Below are 24,147 nucleotides of genomic sequence, written 5' to 3'. Positions count from 1 at the left end.
AAGAAGGAGCAAGGGGGGTTAATGGAGACGGGGTGGATAATGAAAGCAGGAGGGCATATATATATAAAAAAATTATTGAAAGAAACATTTTTGCAAGGGACGTGGGTGGCCGTTGGGGGGGGGGGGGGGGCGCCAAAATGGAGCTTCGCTTGTGTAGGCAGAAATCCTTGCACCGGCCCTGGTACTACGACACCTACACCTTTCCCCGATACAGTGACATGACAATTAACCCCTTCTATGATACACTTGTATCATGACAACTACCCCCTACAGTAAGTGACATGACACCCCATCCCAACACGCACTTGTACCATGACACCTTCCCACCCCCTCCCCTAATACACTGGCACCATGACCATTACTCATCCCCTGATACACTGGTGCCAGGACATACAACCCCCCCCCCCCCCACTCCCCCTACACACTGGCACCATGACATCTAACCCCTCCCATGATGCACTTGTACCCTTACCCTCCCTTTCATGATACCTACTCTCTCCACCAATACACTAGTGCCATAACACCCCTCTCCCCCATTCCCCAATAGGCTAGTGTCATAGCACATACTGTATTCCTCCCTTGAAACACTGGTACCATAACACCTACCTCTGCCTTCTTCTCTGGCTGGATCAGCCCCTGCTCATTCAGACAGCGGGAGGTTGGAGGGTGCTGGATAGTTGGGGGGGGGTCCTCACATGTCCACAGGAAGGAGTAAGGACTGTTGGTGGGATTCACAATACTGAAGCTCCTAATAAGATATAGCAAAACAAAATGTAATTTTTTTTTTTTTTTTTTTTACAAATATATTACCTGCAGATCAAATGACCCTCAAATTTGCCGATTTCTACAGGAGAAAACTTAATGAGAAACTCCTAGCTGTCCCCAGTAGGTATGTAGCCAGCGTTTGGCTGAATGCAGAACGGGGATGAATCTGTTCCCATAGACAGCATAGACGTCACGCTCTCTAATGCCCCATACACACGTGCAGATTATCTGAAGACTTTTGTCTGCAGACTTACCTTTTCTATGTAGTGCAAGGGCCTGCTGGATTGCATACAAATTGAAAGTGTTTAGGTGTGACCTCATATTATATGGTTTTGGTAAGTCTGCAGACAAAAGTCTGCAGATAATCTGCACGTGTGTATGGGGCATTAGGCGCCGGAAGGACGGCTGTGGTTGGAAGTGCAGCTGGAACTGCCCAGGGAATCTGCCAACAATACGTACAGGAATGTGACCAAATACTACAATGTGTGTGTGGTATACGATAAATGGACCTCATTTATCAAGGTGTCTGAAACATAAACTATATGTGTTGTCTTACAGCCAATAATACTGTACATACAGGAATATGACCATCTACAGCAAAGTGAGTGTGTTATACCAGTGTTTCTCAAATCTGGTCCTCAGGGCACACTAACAGGCCAGGTTTGCAAGAAAACTGAAATACATCACAGGTGATATATTTTGATGCTCAGTGATTGCAGTATTCTAGTTTGCATCTCCCCAAGGTAATACTTAAAATCTGGCCTGTTAGTATGCCCTGAGGACTGAAGTTGAGAAACACTGTGTTATACAATGAATTGGCCTCATTTATCATGGTGCCTGAAATAGGAAACTGTCTGTGTTGTCTCACCGCAAAGACTCAGTTCAGATCCTGTCCTGTAGAGCAGTGGTTCTCAACTCCGGTCCTCAGGACCCACTAACAGGCCAGGTTTGCAAGATAACCGAAATACATCACAGGTGATATAATTTGCTGCTAAGTGATTGCAATACTCCAGTCTGCATCTCCCCAAGGTAATACTTAAAATCTGGCCTGTTAGTGGGTCCTGAGGACTGGATTTGAGAACCACTGCTGTAGAGCAGGGGTCTCCAAACATTTTAAACAAAGGGCCAGTTTACTGTCCTTCAGACTTTGGGAGCGCCAGACTGTGGCCATTTGACGTCGAAAAGGTCCCAACGTCTATGGGTAAAAACTTGGGAGAAATTGTGCCCCATTATTGGTGTCATTGGGAGGAATTGTGCCCCATTGTTGGTGTCATTGGCAGGAACTGTGCCCATTCAATGGTGCAAGTGAGAAGAATTGTGCCCCATTGTTGGTGTCATTGAGAGGAATTGTGCCCCATCATTGGTGTTAGTAGGAGGAATTGTGTCCCATCATGGTGGGAATTGTGCCCCATCATTGGGAGGCATTGTGCCCGTTCATTGGTGCCAGTGGGAGGAATTGTGCCCGTTCACTGGTGTCAGTGGAGGGGGGGGGGGGGGTTATGCCCCATTATTGGTATCAGTGGATGAAATAGTGCCTCAAGGGTCAGATATAAGCAAGCAAATGACCACATCTGGCCCCCGGGCTGTAATTTTGGAGACCACTGCTGTAGAATAATGGAGGGAGGTTTGTGTCTGGTTGATGTTGGCAATACAGGAAGTTCTTCATAAATGAAGATGGACAGACAATATGGTTTTATCTGGCTGTTTCAGTATAATCCCAGCAGTTGATAGGGAGTATAGAGGAGTCCAATGGTAAATTATTTTTTTAATTTGTCTTTTGTAACTTGCAGTAATGGAAATTGGTTAAATGTTCTGATTGAGATGTAAAAATAGAATGAACACGCTGTTATCTGGTCCTAGAGAAGCTCACTGCTGCCCACTGTTGTATCTACACAAGACATCCCACATCTCTGTGCAATCTCTGCAATTCCCTCACAGCACATTTATATTTTGTCTAGTCAGGTAATGGCGGTTCATCATGTTGGTGGTCTCACTTGACCAAAATAATTAAGTCACCCCCAGCTCCACCAACATCGCCATCTTTGGAGGTAAAAATCTTCAGAAGAGTAAGCTTTATAATGGCCATGCGATTATATAGACAGCAATGCAGCACCACCCATCACCAGCAGCTTAATATGCAAGGTTTCACAATGTCCATTTACCCTTCTCCATGGCTCTGCTCTGTCCTTCCATCTGGACCTGCCAGGAGAACTCAAGCTGGACAGAACCACTGTTCTGTAAGAGGAACCTGAACACAGATAAAAGGAGGTCAGTTCCTCCTGCACACATAGATAGAGAGGAGGTCAGTTCCTGCACACAAAGACAGAGAGGATGTCAGTTCCTGCACACAGAGATAGGGAGGAGGTCAGTTTCAGCACACAGATATAGAGAAGAGGTCATTTCCTGCATGCAGAAATAGAAAAGAGGTCAATTCTTGAACACAGAGATAGAGAGAGGAGGTCAGTTCCTGCACACAGAGATAGAGAGAGGAGGTCAGTTCCTGCACACAGAGATAGAAAAAGGTCAGTTTTTGCACACAGATAAGAAAGAAGTCAGTTCCTGTTAAAGGTCTCTGCTTCTCTCTGCACTCACTTGTACACTAGTGTCTGATACAGAAGAGTATCTCGGAAATGGATGTCCGCAGAACTGGCCTTGTACTGAGCATAGTCCACAGCAGCGCTCACCAACAGCTCCACCTGGCGAGACCCATCATCCAGAAGTGTGTGTGCCGGTTCCTGATCTGTCTCTATCACCTGCAGACAGATGTCTATTATTGAAGTTGTACTGCTCCAAGGGAACCCCGCTGTCCACACCAAAGCACTTCTCTGACCAAAGACATGCAGTCATTCATCCTGCCATCACAGATCCACTGCTGCCCTCAGAACTGCCCAATTTATGACTGTTTGGCTCCCATACTCTCAGGAAGGAACCTATTGCCCACTGGTACCAGAGATTCTCCAGTATGATGGACAGTTGACATGACTGCTGTGGTTGGTGTTGTCTAAAGAAAAAAGGTGAAAACCACCAGGCAATCGAGGGGTTGGATACTCACTGACACACCATTTAGGTGTGGTAATTACCTAGGGACTAAGTAAAATTTAAGAAAAAATGGCAGCTGAAAAGACAGACTGTCTAATAGTAGGCAATAGTTTACCAAGCAGTTTAGTATGCAAAAATGTTTATTGAGATTTTTATAAATATATGTGGATAGTCATCCACTTACGGGTTAAACCTTCCAAAGGACAAACATTAATACATCATACATACCACAAGATTATTAAAAAAATCTGGATTGTTACCCAATGTGATAAGGGAATATCAGTGTAGCTACTCATGGATCTTATCCAGTAGTTGGATAAGTGCGCTTAATCCAGTATGGCTAATAATGGCAATCAAAAAAACATATAGGCTTGATGTAGATAAACTGCAATAGACAGGATTGTCGCACAATTCCAACATCAATGGTAGAATATAGATACCACATGCAGATATCACAGGATATCAAAATTGGGAAATTACTCCTTTAAATTTGACTTTCAAGCTAGTTGACCTATTCAGGTAGTGAAGCAGTAATTCAATATCCATAAAATGTATCATTGAAATGCAAAGGGAAAGAATGCATCATTATAGCTGAATCCAAGGAGAGAGAGATTGTTAGTTATTCAAGCACTAGTAATGTTAGTGGCATTTAGCAAGCAGAAAGCATATATACTGTATGTGTCATCAATAATAGTTAAGCCGTCAACGCATGCGGACACTGTTTCTGCTTTTGCCATCCACTGCAATTCAATATGCCGCTTTGCTCTTACAGTTGGACAGTGCTGGTTAAAAGGCTGATGAGATCATTATATCGGCAGAAAGCATAATCGGCATAGCTAGCTGACAATAAGCTGGTAAGTAATACTGAGCTGCAGGAATGAAGCCTTAGGTGAAAGCAGAGCCGTGGGAAATTAATCTACCACTGTTGTTAATTCTACTCACTGCTTCTCCTTCCCAAGACAGTCCCAGCTGATCAGAGTTGTACTAAAGTCATCCAGTTTGTAGCTAGCAATGCAGTGTTATGGCAATATTACAGCTCTCTTTCTGGTCCCTCGCTGTTGTCTAACCCTGCCTCCTGCCCTGTCCCCCTGCAGACCTTAGCTCAGATAGTAAGGTTATTAAAGCTCCATGATGTGAAAATGGCTCTGTACAATAAATTCTGATAACTTCACATCTTGACATGAATAAAGTCTCTTCCCACCAACATGTCACTGTCAGAATGGATGCTCACTTTGGTTTCTCCCAGCTCACCTTCTTTTTGGTTGGGCGCTGCACTCCTTTCCCTCCATCCACCCACTTCACTGTCCTCATTCTGTCATCCCAGTCTGGAATCTGGTCCACGGGAAGTGGGAACGAGATCCGCCACACTCTGCACTTCATCGGAGACTTGTCCAGTATCACAGCCACATCAGACTTCATAGTGAGCGTCACATCCTTGGTGCAGCCGGCATGGATATGTCCAACCTGTGGGCAGGATAAACAGTGATTCCTTTATCTCATGTCTATGGCAGGTGACCGCACTGTGACACCTTCATATCATACCTGAGGGGAGAAGTCCAGAGGAGCCTCCTGAGGCCACTCAAACCTCATGGTGTCCGTAAGGCTGCGGTTTGTCATGGTGAATCTCACCTGGTATTGCTGACCGATGTGACAGTCCCCAAAAACAACGTGCTCGGTCCGGGTGGCTGTTACATAAACACAGAAAATTACAGTTATAAAAAGGGCACTAAGGTATGGTGGGCACTCACACATGGCTCTTTCTTTATGTCAATGTGATAGCTGATATACCGGCTTTCACCATCCCTAATGACTCATTCACAATTGAAGCTTTACCTTCCACACCATCATCCAGCTGTCCTTCAGGGGTGAACAGTCCTCCCGGGCTGTGGATATTGTCGAGGGTCAGGTCTTCCAAGTAACCCTCCCCCACTAGTTGTACACTGGTCTTCTCATATTGATTGTCCAGCACCGACATTTGCAAGGCGCACTCACATCGCAGTGGCTCAGTGGGACAAAAGATCACATTGAATTCTGCCACTTCCCCTGGATGAAGGATCAGTGAGGCGGTATGTGGCCGGCGCCCTATGGGCCACAAGAGAACATGAGATGAAAGACAACTTCTATAACCCACCCCCCCCCCCCCACACACACACACACACACACACTGATATACACACAGCACTAAGGATGGCTATACTCCACACTGATACACAATCACTCAGAATGGCTGTACTTCACACAAATATACAGTACACAACATTTAGGGTAGCTGATGGTTTCTCACCTGGCTCTCCTCCCTCACCCCAGGCTGGGTAGATGCAGTGTGTGTTGGGCTTTGGTTTTAAATTGAAGACTTGCCCACATTCAAGTAAGTCAATGTTCAGCTGTCAGGGGAGAAATTCAGTTACTGATAGAATACATACACAAGACACCAGGATGATTCTCCTCTATTACAATGTATTATAAAGGGGTATCGTACTTTGTAACACACTGTGTATCATTGCTGTGCTGCACAGCAAGACACTATAACATAAGGGGGTTGATTTACTAAATTGGAGAGTGCAAAATCTGGTGCAGCTGGGTATGGTAGCCAATCAGCTTCTAAGTTTAGCTTGTTCAATTAAGCTTTGACAAAAATAAAACTGGGAGCTGATTGGCTTCTATGCAGATTTGCACTTTCCAGTTTTAGCAAATCAACCCCAAGGTGTAATACAAAATTTATATCCAGCTGTTACATTACTACAAATAGAGTGTGTGTGTACAGTGCTGACGGTAGGACAGTCACCTGGGCTGGGATAGATCCTTCATTCTTTAAAACAAGGGGGAGGTGGTGGCTCTGACCAATCAGAAGTCTTTGGAAAAGTAGGACAGGGTTTCCATGCTTGTTGCGCAGTATGGGGCGTAAGATGGTGACCCGGGGAAGGTTGCCCTCCCCACAGATGTCAAAGGTCAAGTTTTGGGACTTGGAAAGAGCACTAAAGATGGAGAAAATAAATAAATGTTCATACAAAAGACAAGGACACAAACCCACAATGACATTTCATAACATTTGAGATTGCCACAATACTGACTTATGGGGGAGATAAGAAGCATCACGTTAGGTTTTTCCATTGAAGATCCTCAAATCAATTACAAACCCTTCACTCCACAACTTATGTCTGTGTTTCTAATGTAACGGAGTCTTCAGAGGAATTTGGCTAAGCTAATGTTGGATTAAAGCCAGGATGGTTTTATCCTGGTTACCTCCAGGTCATTTCATCTACTACAGTATACTGTGGTCTCCTGACATACTCTTTGTGTTGTCTTATATTACAATATAATTGTGCTCTCCTGACATACTCTCCATGATGTCTCATACTACAATACACTGTGCTTTCCTGACATACTTTCCATGTTGTCTCATACTACAATATACTGTGCTCTCCTGACATACGCTCCATGAGGTCTCATATTACAGTATACTGTGGTCTCCTGGCATACTCACCATGATGTCTTATACTACAGTAAAGTGAGATCTCCTAACATACTCTCCATGATGTGTCATTGTACAGAATACTGTTGTATCCTGGCATACTCTCCATTAAGTCTCATACTACTGTATACTGTGATCTCCTGACATACTATCCATGATGTCTCATACTATAGTATACTGTGATCTCCTAACATATTCTCCATGATTGTGTATACTACAGTATACTGTGATCTCCTAACATACTCTCCATGATGCCTCATACTACAGTATACTGTTGTATCCTGGCAAACTCTCCATGATGTCTCATACTACAGCACACTGTGATCTCCTGACATACTCTCCACGATGTCTCATACTACAGTATACTGGGATCTCCTAACATACTCTCCATTCCATGATGTTGTATACTACAGTATACTGTGATCTACTGACATACTCTTTACGATGTCTCATACTACAGTATACTGTGATCTCCTGACATACTCTCCATGATGTCTCATACCACAGTATACTGTGATCTCCTAACATACTCTTCATGATGTTGTATAATACAGTATACTGTGATCTCCTGACATATCCATGATGTTTCATACTACAATATACTGTGCTCTCTTGACACATTCCCCATGATTTCTCATACTACAGCATACTGTGCTCTCCTGCCTGACATACTCTCCATGTTGCATTATATGATGAAATACTATGCTCTACTGACATATCCTCCATGTTACCTCATACTACATGAAGCATGTTTGGCAGATTGCTTTATACCTTGGCATCCCCTCCACGGCCGCCTCAAAGAAGCACTGGTACATCTGCATACTCTGGGGGGTGAAGAACACAGTGACAAAGCTATGACTGTGACTCGGCACCGTCATCCGCGATGGCTGGATTTCGAAGATGTCAGTGATCCGAGCCGTGGACTAGAGGAAGAAGAGTGGCCAGTTTACCATACAGTGCTGACATAAGATCCTCCCTACATCCACATACAGGATAACTGAATAGGCCAGTGCCAAGTGATTTAACCTTCAAGCAGTCAAGAAGATTCATGTTCCATCAGAACAATAAAAGGTGATTGGTGAGGAATTCATGTTACCATCACCGACTCAAAACTTCTGTACCTTACTGGACATGGGTTTGGCATTCAGGGTCACATCACAGGCCACTTTCCCGCTATTGATGATCTTAAAGCGGGCGCAGGAAGTCTGTCCTACAATGACGTTCCAAAACAGAAAGCGATTCTCGTCCTTCACGTAAATTCCACCGGACTGCAAAGGCGGCAGACGCTGGAGGATCCTGGCATCTCCAATGATCCTGTGCTCCTCAAATATGCTGCCGATGTCATCTGTGACAAATCCTGAAATGAACAAGGAGTGAGGATCATACAGAGCACAACAATGACAAAAGTACACATTTATATAAAGTGGTCCTGTCTATCTTACAATGAGTCGATACTCTGTAAGCTAGCAGCTCTACATACTGTATCATATGTATGATCTCAGGAAAAGATCAAATACAGCGCTTGCTATGAACTATAGATACCAATATGTCTATACTCTATATCTGGTGTGTGTATTACCAGTGTAAAGATATGACAAATATCAAAACATCAAATTTTCAAAAATCATCAGAATAAATTCCATCAGTTGATTGGTTGTGCAAATCAGTGCAAAGTGAAAAAAACATAAATATATAAAAACAAAACCAATTCAGTAAGTGAAGGGTAAAAAAAATCACTAAAAAAGTCTATATATATATATATATATATATATATATATATATATATATGAATAGCCAGGAAAAATGTCGGAAATATATAAAGTGACTGCTGTGCTCCAGATTAATGAAATATATATATATAAATAACCAGGAAGGATTATCCAAAATATTAAAGTGACTTCTGTGCTCCAAATTGATAGAGGTAGAATGTCTATATATATATATATATATATATATATATATATATATATATATATATATATATATGAATAGCCAGGAAAAATTGTCCGAAATATATAAAGTGACTGCTGTGCTCCACATTAATAAAATATATATATATATATATATATATATATATATATATAAATAACCAGGAAGGGTTATCCAAAATATTAAGGTGACTTCTGTGCTCCAAATTGATAGAGGTAGAATGTCCTTAATGGCAGATATATATATATAGACTTTTTTTAGTGATTTTTTTACTCTTCACTTACTGAATTGGTTTTGTTTTTATATATTTATGCTTTTTTCACTTTGCACTGATTTGCAAAACCAATCAACTGATGGAATTTATTCTGATGCTTTTTGATAATTTGATGTTTTGATATTTGTCATATCTTTACACTGGTAATACACACACCAGATATAGAGTATAGACATATTGGTATCTATGGTTCATAGCAAGCGCTGTATTTGATCTTTTCCTGAGATCATACATATCATACTACATTCTACATATACAGCGGCTGCTAAGTTCATTTTCTTTCAAGCTAGAGTTTATAAACACCCAACTATTAATTTTTATAGTAATTAAATCAACCATTCCTGAAACTCTTTGGCGCGTGGAATATACTTTGTATATTTTCTCAGCTCTACATACTAATTAAAGTGAAGCCTCTAAGTGGTATTACTCGATGACTATTTACAGCAGCCCAGAAAATAGAGAATTTCATAACTCAGTGTTACAGAATTTAGAATGGATTGCTCATACAGATGTGTATTCAGAACATGTTGTAGAATGGATTGTTCATACAGGTGTGTATTCAGAATATACTGAAGAATGGATTGTTCATACAGTTGTGCATTTAGAATACAGAATGGTTTGTTCATACAGATGTGCATTCAGAATATGGAATGGATTATTCATACAGATTTGTATTAGGAATATACTGTAGAATGGATTGTTCTTATAGCTGTGTATTTGGAATATAGAAAGCTTTGTTCGTGCAGGTGTGCATTCAACATATGGAATGGATTGTCCATTCTGGTGTTTAGTCACAATATTGCAATGTATAGCTGTATGCAGTACATAGTCCAAGTGACTTGTGTATGACAGACAGCTTCACCTAAAGGAAGCATTATCAATATGATAAATAAGAATAGTGTGCTGAGGGGAGGGGGATCAGCCTTACCTGGAATACATCCTTCAGTCACCAGTCGGAAGGGGATTCCGTTAGGATGATCCTCTGGGTTCCGATCAGATATATCTATAGCCAGGAATTCTTCACTCTTCCCGAGCTGATCAGCAAGACACTCCACACTGATCACCTGCTGACCCCCTGGAGGAAGGTTTCCAAAGCCAGGTGAAATGATGAACATGCCCAAAGCAAAGCGTGCCTGAAAGACGGACATGGGACAAGCATGAGACAAGTTGGATCCCTCTGTACAGAAGCCAACCCGCTTCTGTTCAGTGTGATCTTGTCCAACCTACTTTTGTACACCAGAATCTTGCCCACCCCACTTTTGTCAATCCCACTCCTGTCCACCATGATTCTATCCACTCCACTCCTGTCCATAATGATCCAGTTCACTCCACTCCTGTCCAGTATGATCCTGTCCAATCCATTCCTGTCCACTCCAGTTCTGTCAGCCCCACTTCTGTCCACCATGATCCTGCCCACCCCACTCCTGTCCCTTGCACTCCTTTCCACCCAACTCCTGATCCCTCCAGTCCTGTCCACCCCATTTCTGTCCACCCTGCACCTATCCACTTTGATCCCGTCTACATCAGTCCTGTCCACCCCACTCTTGTCCATTACACTGGTCTCTACACCTTTCGTGCCAAATTGATGCTTGTCAGGGTCTGTATGAGACATCACTGCTGTCCATAGTATCTTCTTCAAGTGAATGTGTTTCCATTGTGTAGCATATATACATATCATGTACACATATCGGACAAATGATTGTCCATTTTTTTTTTACATGCTAGTCTCATATTGAAAACCAATAGGTTGCTAAAATTCTGAAAATTCTCTTACAACAGAATACAACTTCGGAAGGGATGTAATATAATGTATTGTAATGTATTCTTTCATTTCCGAGCATGCATGGTCTTTTTTTTTTTTTTTTTAAATAAAAACACCATACTAATTACACGAAAATTGTTTGTTCTATTATCAGACGACAAAAATTTTCGTGCTTGTCCCTTCGGATATTTTTGCACAAACTAATGTGATCGGCTCTCAAAAGCTGTGTACTAATGATCAAATTATTGGACAATAGCTCCAAAAGCGGTATTTTTCGTCTGATTTTCTCATTGTGTGTACCAGGCATAAGAGCACTGGTCCGAGTGACAAGGATGAAAAGCTGCACTAAGGAGCTGGTAAATGCTCTGTATAATGTGTCATTCACCTTATCTTACAACCACACAGATATCAGCTCACCTGTCCAGAAACATTTGTCTCTCTCAGCTGGGAATCGGAGCGCTTGGTTTTACTTAACGCAAGAGATCTACTGGATCGAGAACCCTCCCGGGATCGAGATCTCTTCATGCTGTGAGCCAGCCTGAAAACAGAGATGTTGAATCATTAGAAGGGACCTCCTCCAAACTTTCAAATGGGTAAAGCTGAACTCCAAAAAACTGCTAAATGCACAGTTGCAACACATACAGTATATGGAAACTCTTACATGCCAAAGGATTTGTATTTCTTTTCAAGCGTACCTGTCAACCAGACACCCCAGCTGGGGAGCACTGCTGGGTACCGCCCTTCCTAAGACCTTTCCGCAGACTACTCTGCAATTGAGGAGCAAAGCCTGGTGCAGGACCCGCCCCCAGTCTGTAACTGGACAATGAAAAAGGAGCAGCAATCTGGTAAGATTGTCACACCAAGCAACATAGGGTGACTGGCTCTAATGCTGCCCCTCCCCCTTCAATCTGACTAATGCTTTGCAGAGTAATACAGGAGGACCATTTAGGTACTTTTTAATGAATCCATTATGGATTAAATGATGCCCCCAAGGTCATTATAAATTATTACTAACTAGGACCAGTGAGGACACATTTAAAAAAAGGCTTACAAAAGTTAATGAAGCTCATTCTCTATGCGTCAACTCTATGGTGCTTACCCAATAAAACTAAAGAAAAGAATTTGCGCACAAAGGTTGAGTTGTTACTCGCAGTGGCCAGCCTGAATTTTTTTCAAAACATGACAGGTGAAACCTGATTGATTGCTATAGAAAACAGTTCCACTTTTATCCTCATTTCTTGTCTGCAGTTTTGATGGCTGGGTCCTGTGCAAGCCACCTATGCACCATCTATGTCTTCTATGAGCCCTGTGCATGACCTCAATAGGATCTGTACATGACCAAAAATTTAGTAAATCCTTATATAGACTAGCTATGTGCTAAATAGATGTGGTTAGGTTATTTTTTAATTGTCCATGGCATCTGTAGGAGCAACAATGATTTCATGTTTTATACACCGGCCATTCCCCGCCTTACCCCTTCTTAGCAGGCTGGATCATCACCTCCCGATCATTTTGCTGATGCTGTAACGAAACTCCAGTTGCCCGCAGTTCTCCAAGGTGAAAGAATGAAGCTTGCGGACGCCAATCACCATGGCACCAAAGTTGATGTCAGAGGATGGCGTTAGACGGTACTTGGAGAAAGCAGATGTGCCAGACAATCGGATGGGGATACTCGCAATTGTTTCACCACCCTCACTTAGATTTGGTTCAATAACCTGCATTGAAATTGAAGTGAAGGAACAGATGGAGTCAAACATAAATCTACTGAGCAATTCCAACATAAATCTACTGAGTGAATTCAACATCAATCTACTGAGTCCAAAATCAATCTACTGAGCAAGTCCAAAAGAAATCTGCTGAGAGAGTCCAACATAAATTTACTCACCTGACATTTCAAGATGGATTTATCTGTAATCTGCACTTCCTTCTTGGCCTGGAAGACAATCTGTACCTGGGTCGCCCGGTCATTGGGGCTGAGCGTTCCTTTCTGGGGCAATATGGTGAAAATGGAGTTCAGATCAGGCATTCCGGGAGTGGAGGCTTCCAGGGAGAAACTGTGGACAGGAAAGGAGATTACACTCTGACACATCTGCAAGAAGGAGCCACAAAAGTCTGAGACACTCACCTAAAGCCAATCTCATATTTGCCTTTGTTCTTCAGCGACAAGCTATGCTTAGCTTCATCCATCACCTTCACCACCCCAAAATCCAATCCACCATCTGTGCCTGCAAGATGAGGAAATATGTGTCGAATACAATTTACAGGAAATACAGGACTCAAGAGGAAAAGAGTTCCCTGACCAAAAGCGCTTACAATCTAGGAAGCCGAGCTACACTTTACACAATGAGAAAGGGTTAGTGGGAGAGATGGAGGGCAGGCATGAGAGGGGCAGGGAAGTTGGGAGAGGCAGAGAGCAGGTAGGAGAGGCGGATGGCAGGTGGAAGAGGTGGAGGGCAGAAGGGTGAGATGGAGTGCAGGCTGTAAAGGTGGAGAACAGATTGGAGAGGTCATTGGATGATCAGAAGTTGCCCTAGTCACTTACTGATATAACACGGATACAAAACACAGTATGGAAATATTCTGGATTTGCCCAGAGTGTACATGTAATGTCTGGTTTGATAATTTAGAAATGTGAATGGTGACGTTTGGGTACCTTTTGGGAAGCTGATATCCAGGGACACATCATACGATTCTGCAAACACATGGATGTTTTCCAGCTGGACAATTCCTAGAATGTTCTCCACATCAGAGACCTGCAGGGAGAGGACAAAACATTCTGAGTCAACTGAGAGGTTTTCATCTTCAGGAGATCAAGTAATGAAATAAACTTAAAGAAACACAGAGACCCCTGCACAAAGAATACACAGGAGAGTTCAAGAAATCAGTTGGCATCAATACCTCCAGGCGAATAAACTTCTTGACGTTTGTGGCTTTGGCAGCTTTGAAGTGGAGCTGCAATCCATACTCTGATCGAGGGGCAACAATGCCCTGATCCTGCGACACAGAGAAGTCATTACCCAGATTCTCCAGGCCGGTCACACGCCATGCTGCCAGCAGGAAAGTACTGTTTGTCAGGAAGATGGTTTTGGTGTCCTTCCTGTTATATGTGCAAATCAGAGAATGAGAATGTGACATGCAAAATCCATGTACAACACGCATACAGTTAGAAACCTGTACAAGATGACTGCACATCATTGAAGAACAGAATATAGGATAACTGCACATCAATGAAAGACAGAATACAGGATAACTGCACATCACTGGGAGACAGAATACAAGATAACTGTACGTCATTGGGAGACAGAATACAAGATGAGTTTACATGATCATCACTGAAAAACAGAATACAAGATGACTGCACATCCCTGGAGGACAGAATACAAGATGACTACACATCATAGGAGGGCAAAAATACAAAATGACTGCACATCATTGGAGGACAAAATACAATATGACTGCACATAATGAGAGGACAGAATACAAGATAATGGTACATCACTAGACTATGCAGGATGGCTGTACATCACCTGAAGTCAGAAAACCTGATGCACAACAGCAAAAGGCAGAAACAAACAACATCACACCCAGCAAAGGCTGGTCCCCATTTACACAAAGGTAACTTAGGGCCCCTGACATTGGTAATTTGGCCCTCAGTTGTCTTACCGATGCAGAAGAATTTTCTCAAAGTGAACTTGCTTGCGGTCTAGTTCCAGTTCTGGACGTACGCCACAACAACACAAGTGGAATATGATAGGCTCAGGGTTGTCCTTAATGCAGCACACGATATTATCCTCAACCAATCCCGGGGCAGTCGGGTATGCCCATATAGAGAGCTCCTAGAAGGGAACACATTAATAATAGTGGGTTAGAGCAATGTTCATGATGGGGTCTGTGTCTGTCTGAATTTTTGTTTATTGAAAACACCTACAAAGAAAGTCACATTGGGGTTTATTTACTAAAGCTGGAGAATGCAAAATCAGGCTCACTTTTGCAAAGAAACCAATCAGCTTCCAGGTTTTATAGCCAAAGCTTAATTGAACAAGCTGAGGTTAGAAGCTGATTGGTTTCTATGCAGAAGTGAGCCTGATCTTGTATTCTCTATCTTTAGTACATAAACCCCATTATATTACAATTACAGCAGTTTGCAGCATGCTGCCTATATGGTATTGAAAAGGAGTACAGTAATGCAGAGCTTACCAACTATATGATTACAACAGCACTGCAAGTAAGGACATATATATGGTCACAATAAATAGGCAGTACAGCAGTCTGAAACAGGCCATCTAAATGGTCAGTACAGAGAAGCAGTACAGCAGTCTGGCGTGGGCTATCTCTATGGTCAGTACGGATAACCAGTCCAGAGCAGGCTGTCTATACAGTCAGTACAGATATGCAGTACAGTCCAGAGTAGGTCGGCTATATAGTCAGTATGAATGAGTAGTTCAGCAGTCCAGAGCAAGCTGCCTATATGGTCAGTATAGAAAAGCAGTACAGCAGTCCAGAGCAAGGCATCTATATGGTCAGTATAGAAAAGCAGTACAGCATTCTGGAGTGGGCCGTCTTTATGGTCAGTACAGATAACCAATCAAGAGCAGGCTGTCTGTATGGTGAGTACAGATAAGTAGCACAGCAGTCTGGAGTATGCCATCTATAGGATCAACATAGATAAGCAGTACAGCAATCCGAGCAAGCCACCTATATGGTCCACAGGGAGTAGGCCACCTATATGATCAGAATGGATAGGCGGTACAGAAGTCCAGAGCAGGCCATCTTTATGGTCAGTATGGATAAGAAGTACAGCAGTCTGGAGTAGGCTGCCTATATGATCAGTACGAATAAGTAAAGCGATTTTTACCAAAAATGTAATAATAGTGATTTTAGACATCCATTCTACTAAGGACACTAAACAAAACTGAGCATCCGTGAGATGGGAGGGGTTAGAGCCTTAATGAGGCTGGCCTTCAATTTTCTATGTGACTAGTTTGTTACTTTTTTTCTGTTGCCCGCTGAGAGAAATTTCAGTTTCACTCATTACACAGAGGTCAGATGGGATAATGCAATTCAAAGATAACAAACGGGAAGAATAAACAGTAATAAAGAGATCCACACATGAATTCAACAATCTACCCTCTGAATTCCAGAGGAAATAAATAATAATGGAAAAATGGTAACCAGTACACCTACACTACATATACTTACAGGGAGGAGTGTATTATATATAGGTTAGGCTACATAAGAGCTGGATATCATAGAAAATATAAAACCTGCTTCTCATCCGGTCTCAGCATCATGCTTGGTGGATCCAGTATGAAGGTAGCAGCTTTGACATCATGTTGGAAGCAGAAAGTCACCTCGGACTCCATAGGTGATGCATTATAGATGGGGAGTTTCTCCATGTTCTCTGGGTACTGTCCTGCTTTATACCTGCAGAGGGCGGTAGAGATCACAGTCTGTGATGGGGGTCAATGCACTCATTCCTACTAGAAGCCTCCTATAATTTATACAGCTTGACATACATAATGCCACTACAGAGCCACAGTGTTGCCATAGGACCCTACCCTGGGCTTATTACCATTTACCTTCCCAATCAAAATGTAGCAATCTGTTGTACTCACTTCTCCCGGCTCTTCCCACGCAACAGAGGCCCAAAGTCAAATGTGCCGCTGCTCAGCATGAACTTCTTCTGCACAATTTCATCACTTTTGGCATCCTTCTTCCGGTGGGGGAAAATGATTCTGAAAATCATAGCAGTAACCATTTACCTGGTTATTTAATAGGCAACAGCATCACACGAGAAATGTCTCTCACATATATCAGACTGAAGAAAACTACAGTTATTATTACAGCCATGTTCCTGAAATGTAAAGAATTAGTTCCCCTTTACCAATAAACTTCTTATGCAGGTAAGTGATGCCTGTAGATAAAAACAAACTGTGCAGTTTTGACTAAAGTTGGATAATACCCTTGCTATAGTTGTAGGCCATTTCCGTACCTCCCAAAACCTGACAAAAATATTCCAAGGGATGGCATCATCCTGTCCAGTCTTGTTGCTAGGATGTTGCTAAGACACTCTCAGCCTTTATTGCTTACCCCCACCAACACAGGAGTGAGCTCTCAAACCCCCGCACATGTGTGGCCCACTTTCTCCTCCACTGCAGCATCGCTGAACTCAGATCTACAGTGACGCATGAAAAAGGGGTTTGAATCGGCTTAGCAACATCCTAGCAACAATTCAGGTTGGGATGATGCCATCTGCCAGGTTTCAGGATGAACGTAATTGGCCTTCACCTATAGCAAGGGCATTATTTAAAATGTTTATGAATTTGCATTTTTTTTATTAAAATAGCAAACATACTTACCTGCTCTGGGCAATGGTTTTGCACAGAGTGGCCCTGAACCTCTATGGTCCCCTGCCGGCACTCCTGGCTCCTCTTCTCTGTGGGCTCCCATAGAAAGCTGCTGCCTATGGGGGCCCATCGGCGGGTTAGCTTCCGAGCTCCACGGACTATATCCATTGACACAGAAAGCGCAGCTCAGGCCCCATCCTCCACTACCTCGTCACAGGATTTGACTGACAGCAGCAGGAGCCAATGGCTCACGCTGCTGCCCAAGTCCCTATGAGAAGAGGAAGAGAGGGGAGAGAAGGCTGCACTGGATTGTTGACAGGCCCAAGTAAGTGTTTGGGGGGGGGATTAGTTAGTGGGGTGTTTTTTTACAGAATGCATAAGGCTTTGTGTACATCTAGGCATTGCTATTTTTACAGGCCTTTTTTTCTGGCGTTTTTAGAGCATTTTTGCAGCATATTTGTATAGGCGTTGTGAGTGACCAATGAAAAGTAGTAAAACGCCTATAATCTGCCAAAAAAGAAGCTCATGTACTTTTCTGAGCAACGGGCATTTTGTTTAAAGGGACAGAACGCTCAGATGTGAACAGGGGCTATTTAAATGAATGGAATTTGTCTTGTTGGGTGTTTTTAGAGCTGAGGCTTAGAGCAGAAAATCGCCCAAAAACGCCTATATGTGAACAGGGGCCTAAAGGTACAAAAACACCCAAGCCTTTAGAACTAGTTTACCTTTGGTCAAAGCTGCACAGTTTGTTTTGATGTACAAGTGCCCCTTACCTGCATAAGCAGTTTTTGGTAAAGGTGAACTAACTCTTTAACCCTTTCATGGATGTAAGAATCCTTACAAGGAATTATCTATCATTCTAAAAGAATATTACAGTGTTCATTACGATGATGTGAAGGTTAATATGTCCCCATGTGAATGACATCTGTGGGTCCTCCCATTTATTTACACTTACTTTGGGTCCTGGCTGATTGTAGGAAAGGAACAGATGCCACGGCAGTACAGCTGATACCTGCGCCGGGTCCCAACAAGCTCAAAGTTGAGGGTTTGGTCAAAGTTCCCAATATTGTTGGACTGAAAATAAATGCGCCGTAGAAGGACTTGTCCTCCAGCCGGGACCACACATCGGAACAACCCTAGTCTGGAGACAGAAGAAGATGCTACAGCAAGGCCCGAAGCGAAAAAAAAAAAAAAAATAGCGCAGGGCAGACATGACCATGTGAAGAGGGGAGACAGGGCAGGTATGAGTTAAACTAAGTTGTTTTGGTTTGGGGGGATTCAGGGATTGGTGGACTAGGTTTGGGAGGGGTTGAGGTACAGTTAGGAGGGGTGGCCCCTAAGAGTTGGAGGTCAGTGAAGATCAACGGACGAAAGAAGAAGAAGCTGTGGTTATACAAGTATTATGTTTTTTGCTTTATGTCTTTTGTGCTTTCTGTCCTTTTCGGGGGTTATTTATGCTTGTCATGGCAGCTTGGCGTTTTGTTGGTCTTTGCTGGCGGGGGAGGTGAACAGTTTAGGATAAGGGTATGGTTGGGACTCATCGTTGGTATGGGTCCCTATGGTGCATTCCATTTAATGTCAGTTTAAATGGAATTTAAAATGGTGGCACTGCGGGGAGTGGGTTGTCTCCGAGCCGGTGACGCGGCTGGAGGCCTATCAGGGCACAGGTCCTGCAGTGCAGGATTTGGAATTATTTGGGGGTGCCTCAAAGACCAACAGGCTTAACGACTGATTTGTTTCTGTTTTAAGGAATGTTTTTCTCCTTATGTTAATTTTAAGTTAAAAAGGGTTAATAAAAAGGCTGCTGTGGCCAATTAACTCCAAGCACGGTGTGGTCTCATTCATTCAGGTAAAGGGAAAGGTTTATGGAATTAGGGTGGAGTCTTTGGCGGTAAGCAGCCTAAGAGGTTGGGGACATCTATTCTACATTGGTCATGTTATTTACACTCTGCTGCTGGGGACTGAAACAAGCAGCTGCCAATCACTGATGATTTACAACACATTAATCAGTACAGAGATAAGTATTATAACACATTGACATTTGATCAATACATCACAATCTGCTGCATATAGAGGTCAGCCAAGACTGGGAAGTCACCCATATGCTACTTAGAAAATTATATTGGTATTATCACAGCTTTTTCTGTATATCTATTTATTTGCTAATCTATGGTGTGTAACACCCTCCTAGGTAGGTGCTAGAGAGAGAATATAGTTTTTGGCTCTACTCATTATGCGATTCATTCATGCTCAGTATGCGATTCATTCTGTCTAGAGAGTGTTTGACACTGGTCCAATAGGGAGGTATGTTGGACAGTGGGAGGAAACCTGACCAATGGATGCATAGGCTTTGATACAGTCCTGGTGATTGGCAGAGACAGGCTGTCTCGGTGCATTCTGAGATACTGTATAAAAGCCAGGAGCACATGTGCTGCAGGGTCTTTGGCTGGAGAGCAGAGTCTGGAAGGGAGGGTGGTGGCTGCCTCCTTCTCTGTAGCAGTGGCACGTGGCCTCAGGAGGGCGTCCTGAGGGCCAGAGGAATGGAGCTGAACCCAGAGATCCAGGAGAGCTGACTGAGGGGGAGACACTGGAGATCCTGGTAAACAGGACCGTGAGTACAAAGGATAGTGTCAAGGGGCCTGACCTGAGGGGGGCCACCCCAGGAGTAGGATAGTCAGTGGACGGGTGTCAGCAGCCAAGAAAGAGGATACTAAGGAGAGTGTCCTGAAGATAAACTTAGTTCATCAAGTCATCTGGAAAAGAGACTTAAAGCTAAATTCACCTCAGTGGCAAGGTGGATCAACAGCCTGGCTGTACCAAGAAATAGAAGTCCTCAATAGGTAATTTGGAGTATCCCTCTATTCCCTTCTCCCATCCCTAATTTATCAATAAAACACAAAAACAACTACATACCCCTGGACTGTTTATTGAATGAGCCAAGAAGGAAAGTGAGAGACTGTTAATGTCAAGGTTTCTAATGGTAACCCAGGGGGACCCGTAAGTGTGAAATCCAGCAGTCCTCAAGGGGACAGTGCTACAGGTGTATGACACATCTGCTGTATTCTTACAAAAATATAACATATTTATAGATGTGTGATAGAGCTGGACCAGAAGTAATGAGAATTTATTTTATTGTAAATGCAAATGGAGGGTGTTCTCCATAGTGGAGGTAAGCCAGTTCTAATAGTATGTTGTTGTAGATCTGGTTCAGGTCTTAAGCTGCTGCCTCTTTGATCACAATAGAAGAGTCGCCCATCAGAACATCAAACTATAAATATGTGCTTAGACATTCGTATAAAATTCTTATTGAACGTCAGATACAGCCAACGTGTTTCAGAGGGTGGGACTTCTTCTTTTTCAGGCCTCACATATTAATTTATAAGTTGATCAAGGCAGAGTTTGTAGAATAGTCTGAGTTGGGGCTTTGTTGGAGCTGACTGACAGTGTCAAAGAATCAAGAATGTCAAAAAGGAAATCAAACCAACAGAACATCATCTTACTTTTGGATTTTCTCTTGCTGGGTCTCTCCTGCAAGGCTGCTAAGCTCCTGGTCAGAAACGGGTGTCCTGGCACCAGGCGGTGGTGGCGGAGAATGGCTGTCCTGGTTCTGCTGGTTCTTGCGGAGAGAAGAGGAGCGCCGCTTGTCCTTCTGGCTCTCTCGGCCTGTGTCTCCACCTTTCTCTTTCCTGCTGCGACTCTTTGTAGGTGTCACCTGCTCATCCTGCAATCACATAAGAGAAAGATCTACTGATCTATACTACATATATACACCTAACACCTCTACAATAACTCACAGGCACTCTCTATTTCATCTGTTTAGTCTGCTCCTCATATACAGCAAAATATTTCCATAAGACATCTCTTCTCCTGGAATGTGGGATCCTACACTGTTCTGCCACCAAAAAAGACAGAGGGGTAAAGCTTCCTTCTTACCTTTAATGCTGAGATGGTCAACCCGGGTTCGGCTCAAGCTCTGCATCCTTCTTCTCTTCAACAATTACATTGGGGTCATCTGGGGAGGCTGCTATAAAGGTGAAGGGGCTAAGGGTCTCCTGGTCAACAGGCGGTCTTCTCCTGTCTGGGTATGGGATCACTGAGAAGATGTATGGAGGTGGGACTGGAGGACCAGAGGGACCTAGTCCAAAGCCTTCAAGGAGCTATCAGGAGAAAGAAGATAAAAATATAAAGACAGATTCAAGTACAGATTGTCCTATGTGTTATCATTAGTTTAGTGACCACTACCTAGTGCCAGGAGGGTATAAAAACAAGTAATTTTTTACAATGTATGATATACTGTTTTAAATAGGAGGTTGGCTTACTTTTTTACTACTTTTATTTGCTTGCTGGTTTTAAAAAATACATAAAAATTACAAAGAAATTATAATGAAAATAAGCCCCAATTACATTTCCCACATCACATCTCATAATGGAGAGGCCATCACCACAACAGATTGGGGGAGAACAAATACTATACTGAGGTTTAAATATACCAAGCCAGGGGTCTTCATCTAACAATGTCCTCCCTTTACCAGCCAATTCCCACAGAAGCAGATGGGCCTTGGCTGGTAAAGGGAGGAGTGCCAGCATCTGATCGTCAGTGATGTCTGGCAAGTCTTCAAAACATCATGGAGGTGGGTAGGCTGTGGGTGAAGTGGGGCAAGCTTTGTAATTCAAAGCCTAGTCAGCTGTCCATTACAGCCTACGGTAGCGGCGCTGTATTTGTAGAAAGTAGAGGCCCAATGGAGGATCCTTTGGTCTTCTGGAGTGCCAATCATGTGACGTTCTTCAGAGTGCCACTAAAAATTACACCACGTTCCCACCCTGGCTCCCATGCCATAGGTTTAGGTTTGCCTATCCTCATAGGGGGTGAATTTTTAAAGACAAATTCAAAGAAGAAACAGGTGGAAGCATTGTTTTGCATTAATTTGTAAATTTATGAGGGACAAAAAAAGTAGACTTCCAGCCTCAACATAACTAGTCCTAAAACTGCTCCCTCCCCACCTCCACCCCCATGTCGACTAACCTGTGTAAAAAAGATATATACTGTATACTTACTTACTCTACCAGCTCTATTCTGATCATGTGATACACTGTATTAGCCAGCATTGGCTGCAGAGGAGAGAGCACTCCACAACAGCTGGAAATACCTGGGAGCGGTGACATCACCCATAGGCTCCCATGTCCCAGCCATTATCAGCGCTCTTTCTTCTTCAATGCAGCCGCCGCTGGCTGACAAAGGGGAGCCGGATCATGTGACCAGACCAGAACAGGCAAAAAAATAGGTAAATATAGACATCTTTTTACACAGGTTAGTCAGAATAGGAGGGGGAGGGGACATTTAAAGAATAGTTAGGTTTAGGCTGGAATTTGATCTTAAAGTAGAACTATAGGCAACATTTTTTATTTTGGCAAGAATAAGGGAGGGTTATAGCCCCTGTCAGTTTTACTGCCATCTGTGTCTCATTGGAAAGAGTAACCATCACTTCCTGTCCCATAGCCAAAACAGGAAATGAGAGGAAATCCATGCAAATTATCCTCCAATGGAATCCCTTGGGGCCCTCAGGTGAGTAGAAATGGTGTACCTATTGAAAGATTTCCCCTCGATTACTTTTCAGGGGACAACCCAAAATTTGGAATTTTCTTGAACTTTCACTTTGCATGATAATAATAAACAGGGCAAATAGAGAGGATGAATCTCCCTAACAGGGACAGAGACAGCAAAAAAAACCTAATAGGTGTTCTCCACTCTATCCAAAACCAAAAAAAAAAAGTTTTGCCCTTTTTTGCTTCCGGGTCGCGGTGAAGAGTTAGAGGTCCTGAGGAAGCGTGCGTAAGCACGCGAAACGCGTCGACATCACACGTTGACGCCCCGCCCACCCTTCGTCCCTGCAGAGATCTATACTGACTGGCGGCTAACTCTTCACCGCGACCCGGAAGCAGCTCCAGGATTCCGCCTGGATACAGAATCGAGCTGGCCCCTACAGCCCTTCTGACGGTGAAGACTTTAACGTCTATGGCAACAACAAGTCCAACGGACCACTGGACAACCCATCACTGACGTATGTTCTTCTTGACACTGACCTGAGTGCGGGGTTCGGCACGGACATCCCTGAATCCACGGATGAGTACGGGTGATCCCTGGTAAGACCTATATTTACCCTTACACACATCCATACTTGGATCCCTTATTGAGCAAGGTCGCTACACCATATCCCCGGAACCTCTAGCAACCCCAGCCAATGGTCGGATCGGGACTCCCCCCGACAGATTGACTTCGATACTTTCCCTCATTGTTCCAGTTTTGCCATACCCTGGATAACCAGTCAGTAGGAATAGATCTTTGGCGATCAGCCATTACTTGGAACTAGTTTATAGTTCCCTTTTTTGCCCTACACCGGGGATCCCACTTTGGAGACATATCCCCCTCCCACTGCTGTTTAAGCTGCATGGCTGTTTAAGCCAGGATCCCTCCAACACACTCCACCATATACCACCATTTGCTGTTTAAGCATTTTGGCTGTTCAGCCACGATCCCTCCGGCACCGGTAGCCATGAACTG

General features: G+C 43.3%; 1 protein-coding gene across 1 annotated transcript; it reads right to left on the bottom strand.

Moving 5' to 3' along the window:
• Positions 1-1,151: 1,151 nt before the first annotated feature.
• LOC309548071 (hydrocephalus-inducing protein homolog) lies at positions 1,152-14,982 on the bottom strand (the record flags this gene model as incomplete). The annotated part of the gene is made up of 18 exons (XM_082248040.1): positions 14,905-14,982; positions 14,140-14,338; positions 13,895-13,994; positions 13,367-13,466; positions 13,127-13,295; positions 12,742-12,956; positions 11,659-11,779; positions 10,408-10,612; positions 8,398-8,633; positions 8,048-8,199; positions 6,590-6,779; positions 6,089-6,188; positions 5,638-5,886; positions 5,347-5,489; positions 5,056-5,268; positions 3,358-3,518; positions 2,928-3,013; positions 1,152-1,207 (listed from the first exon to the last, which is right to left on the bottom strand). Exons 4-18 carry the CDS (start codon positions 13,426-13,428, stop codon positions 1,152-1,154), a joined length of 2,358 nt encoding a protein of 785 aa, XP_082104166.1. The 5' UTR covers positions 13,429-13,466; positions 13,895-13,994; positions 14,140-14,338; positions 14,905-14,982.
• Between the last annotated feature and the right edge of the window lie 9,165 nt (positions 14,983-24,147).

This window comes from Pelophylax lessonae (genome assembly GCF_965119305.1).
Source record: "Pelophylax lessonae genome assembly, chromosome: 2".
Classification (NCBI taxonomy): Eukaryota; Metazoa; Chordata; class Amphibia; order Anura; family Ranidae; genus Pelophylax; species Pelophylax lessonae.
Note: the sequence above shows the minus strand (reverse complement) of the source record. Positions and strands in the feature narration are given on the sequence as shown.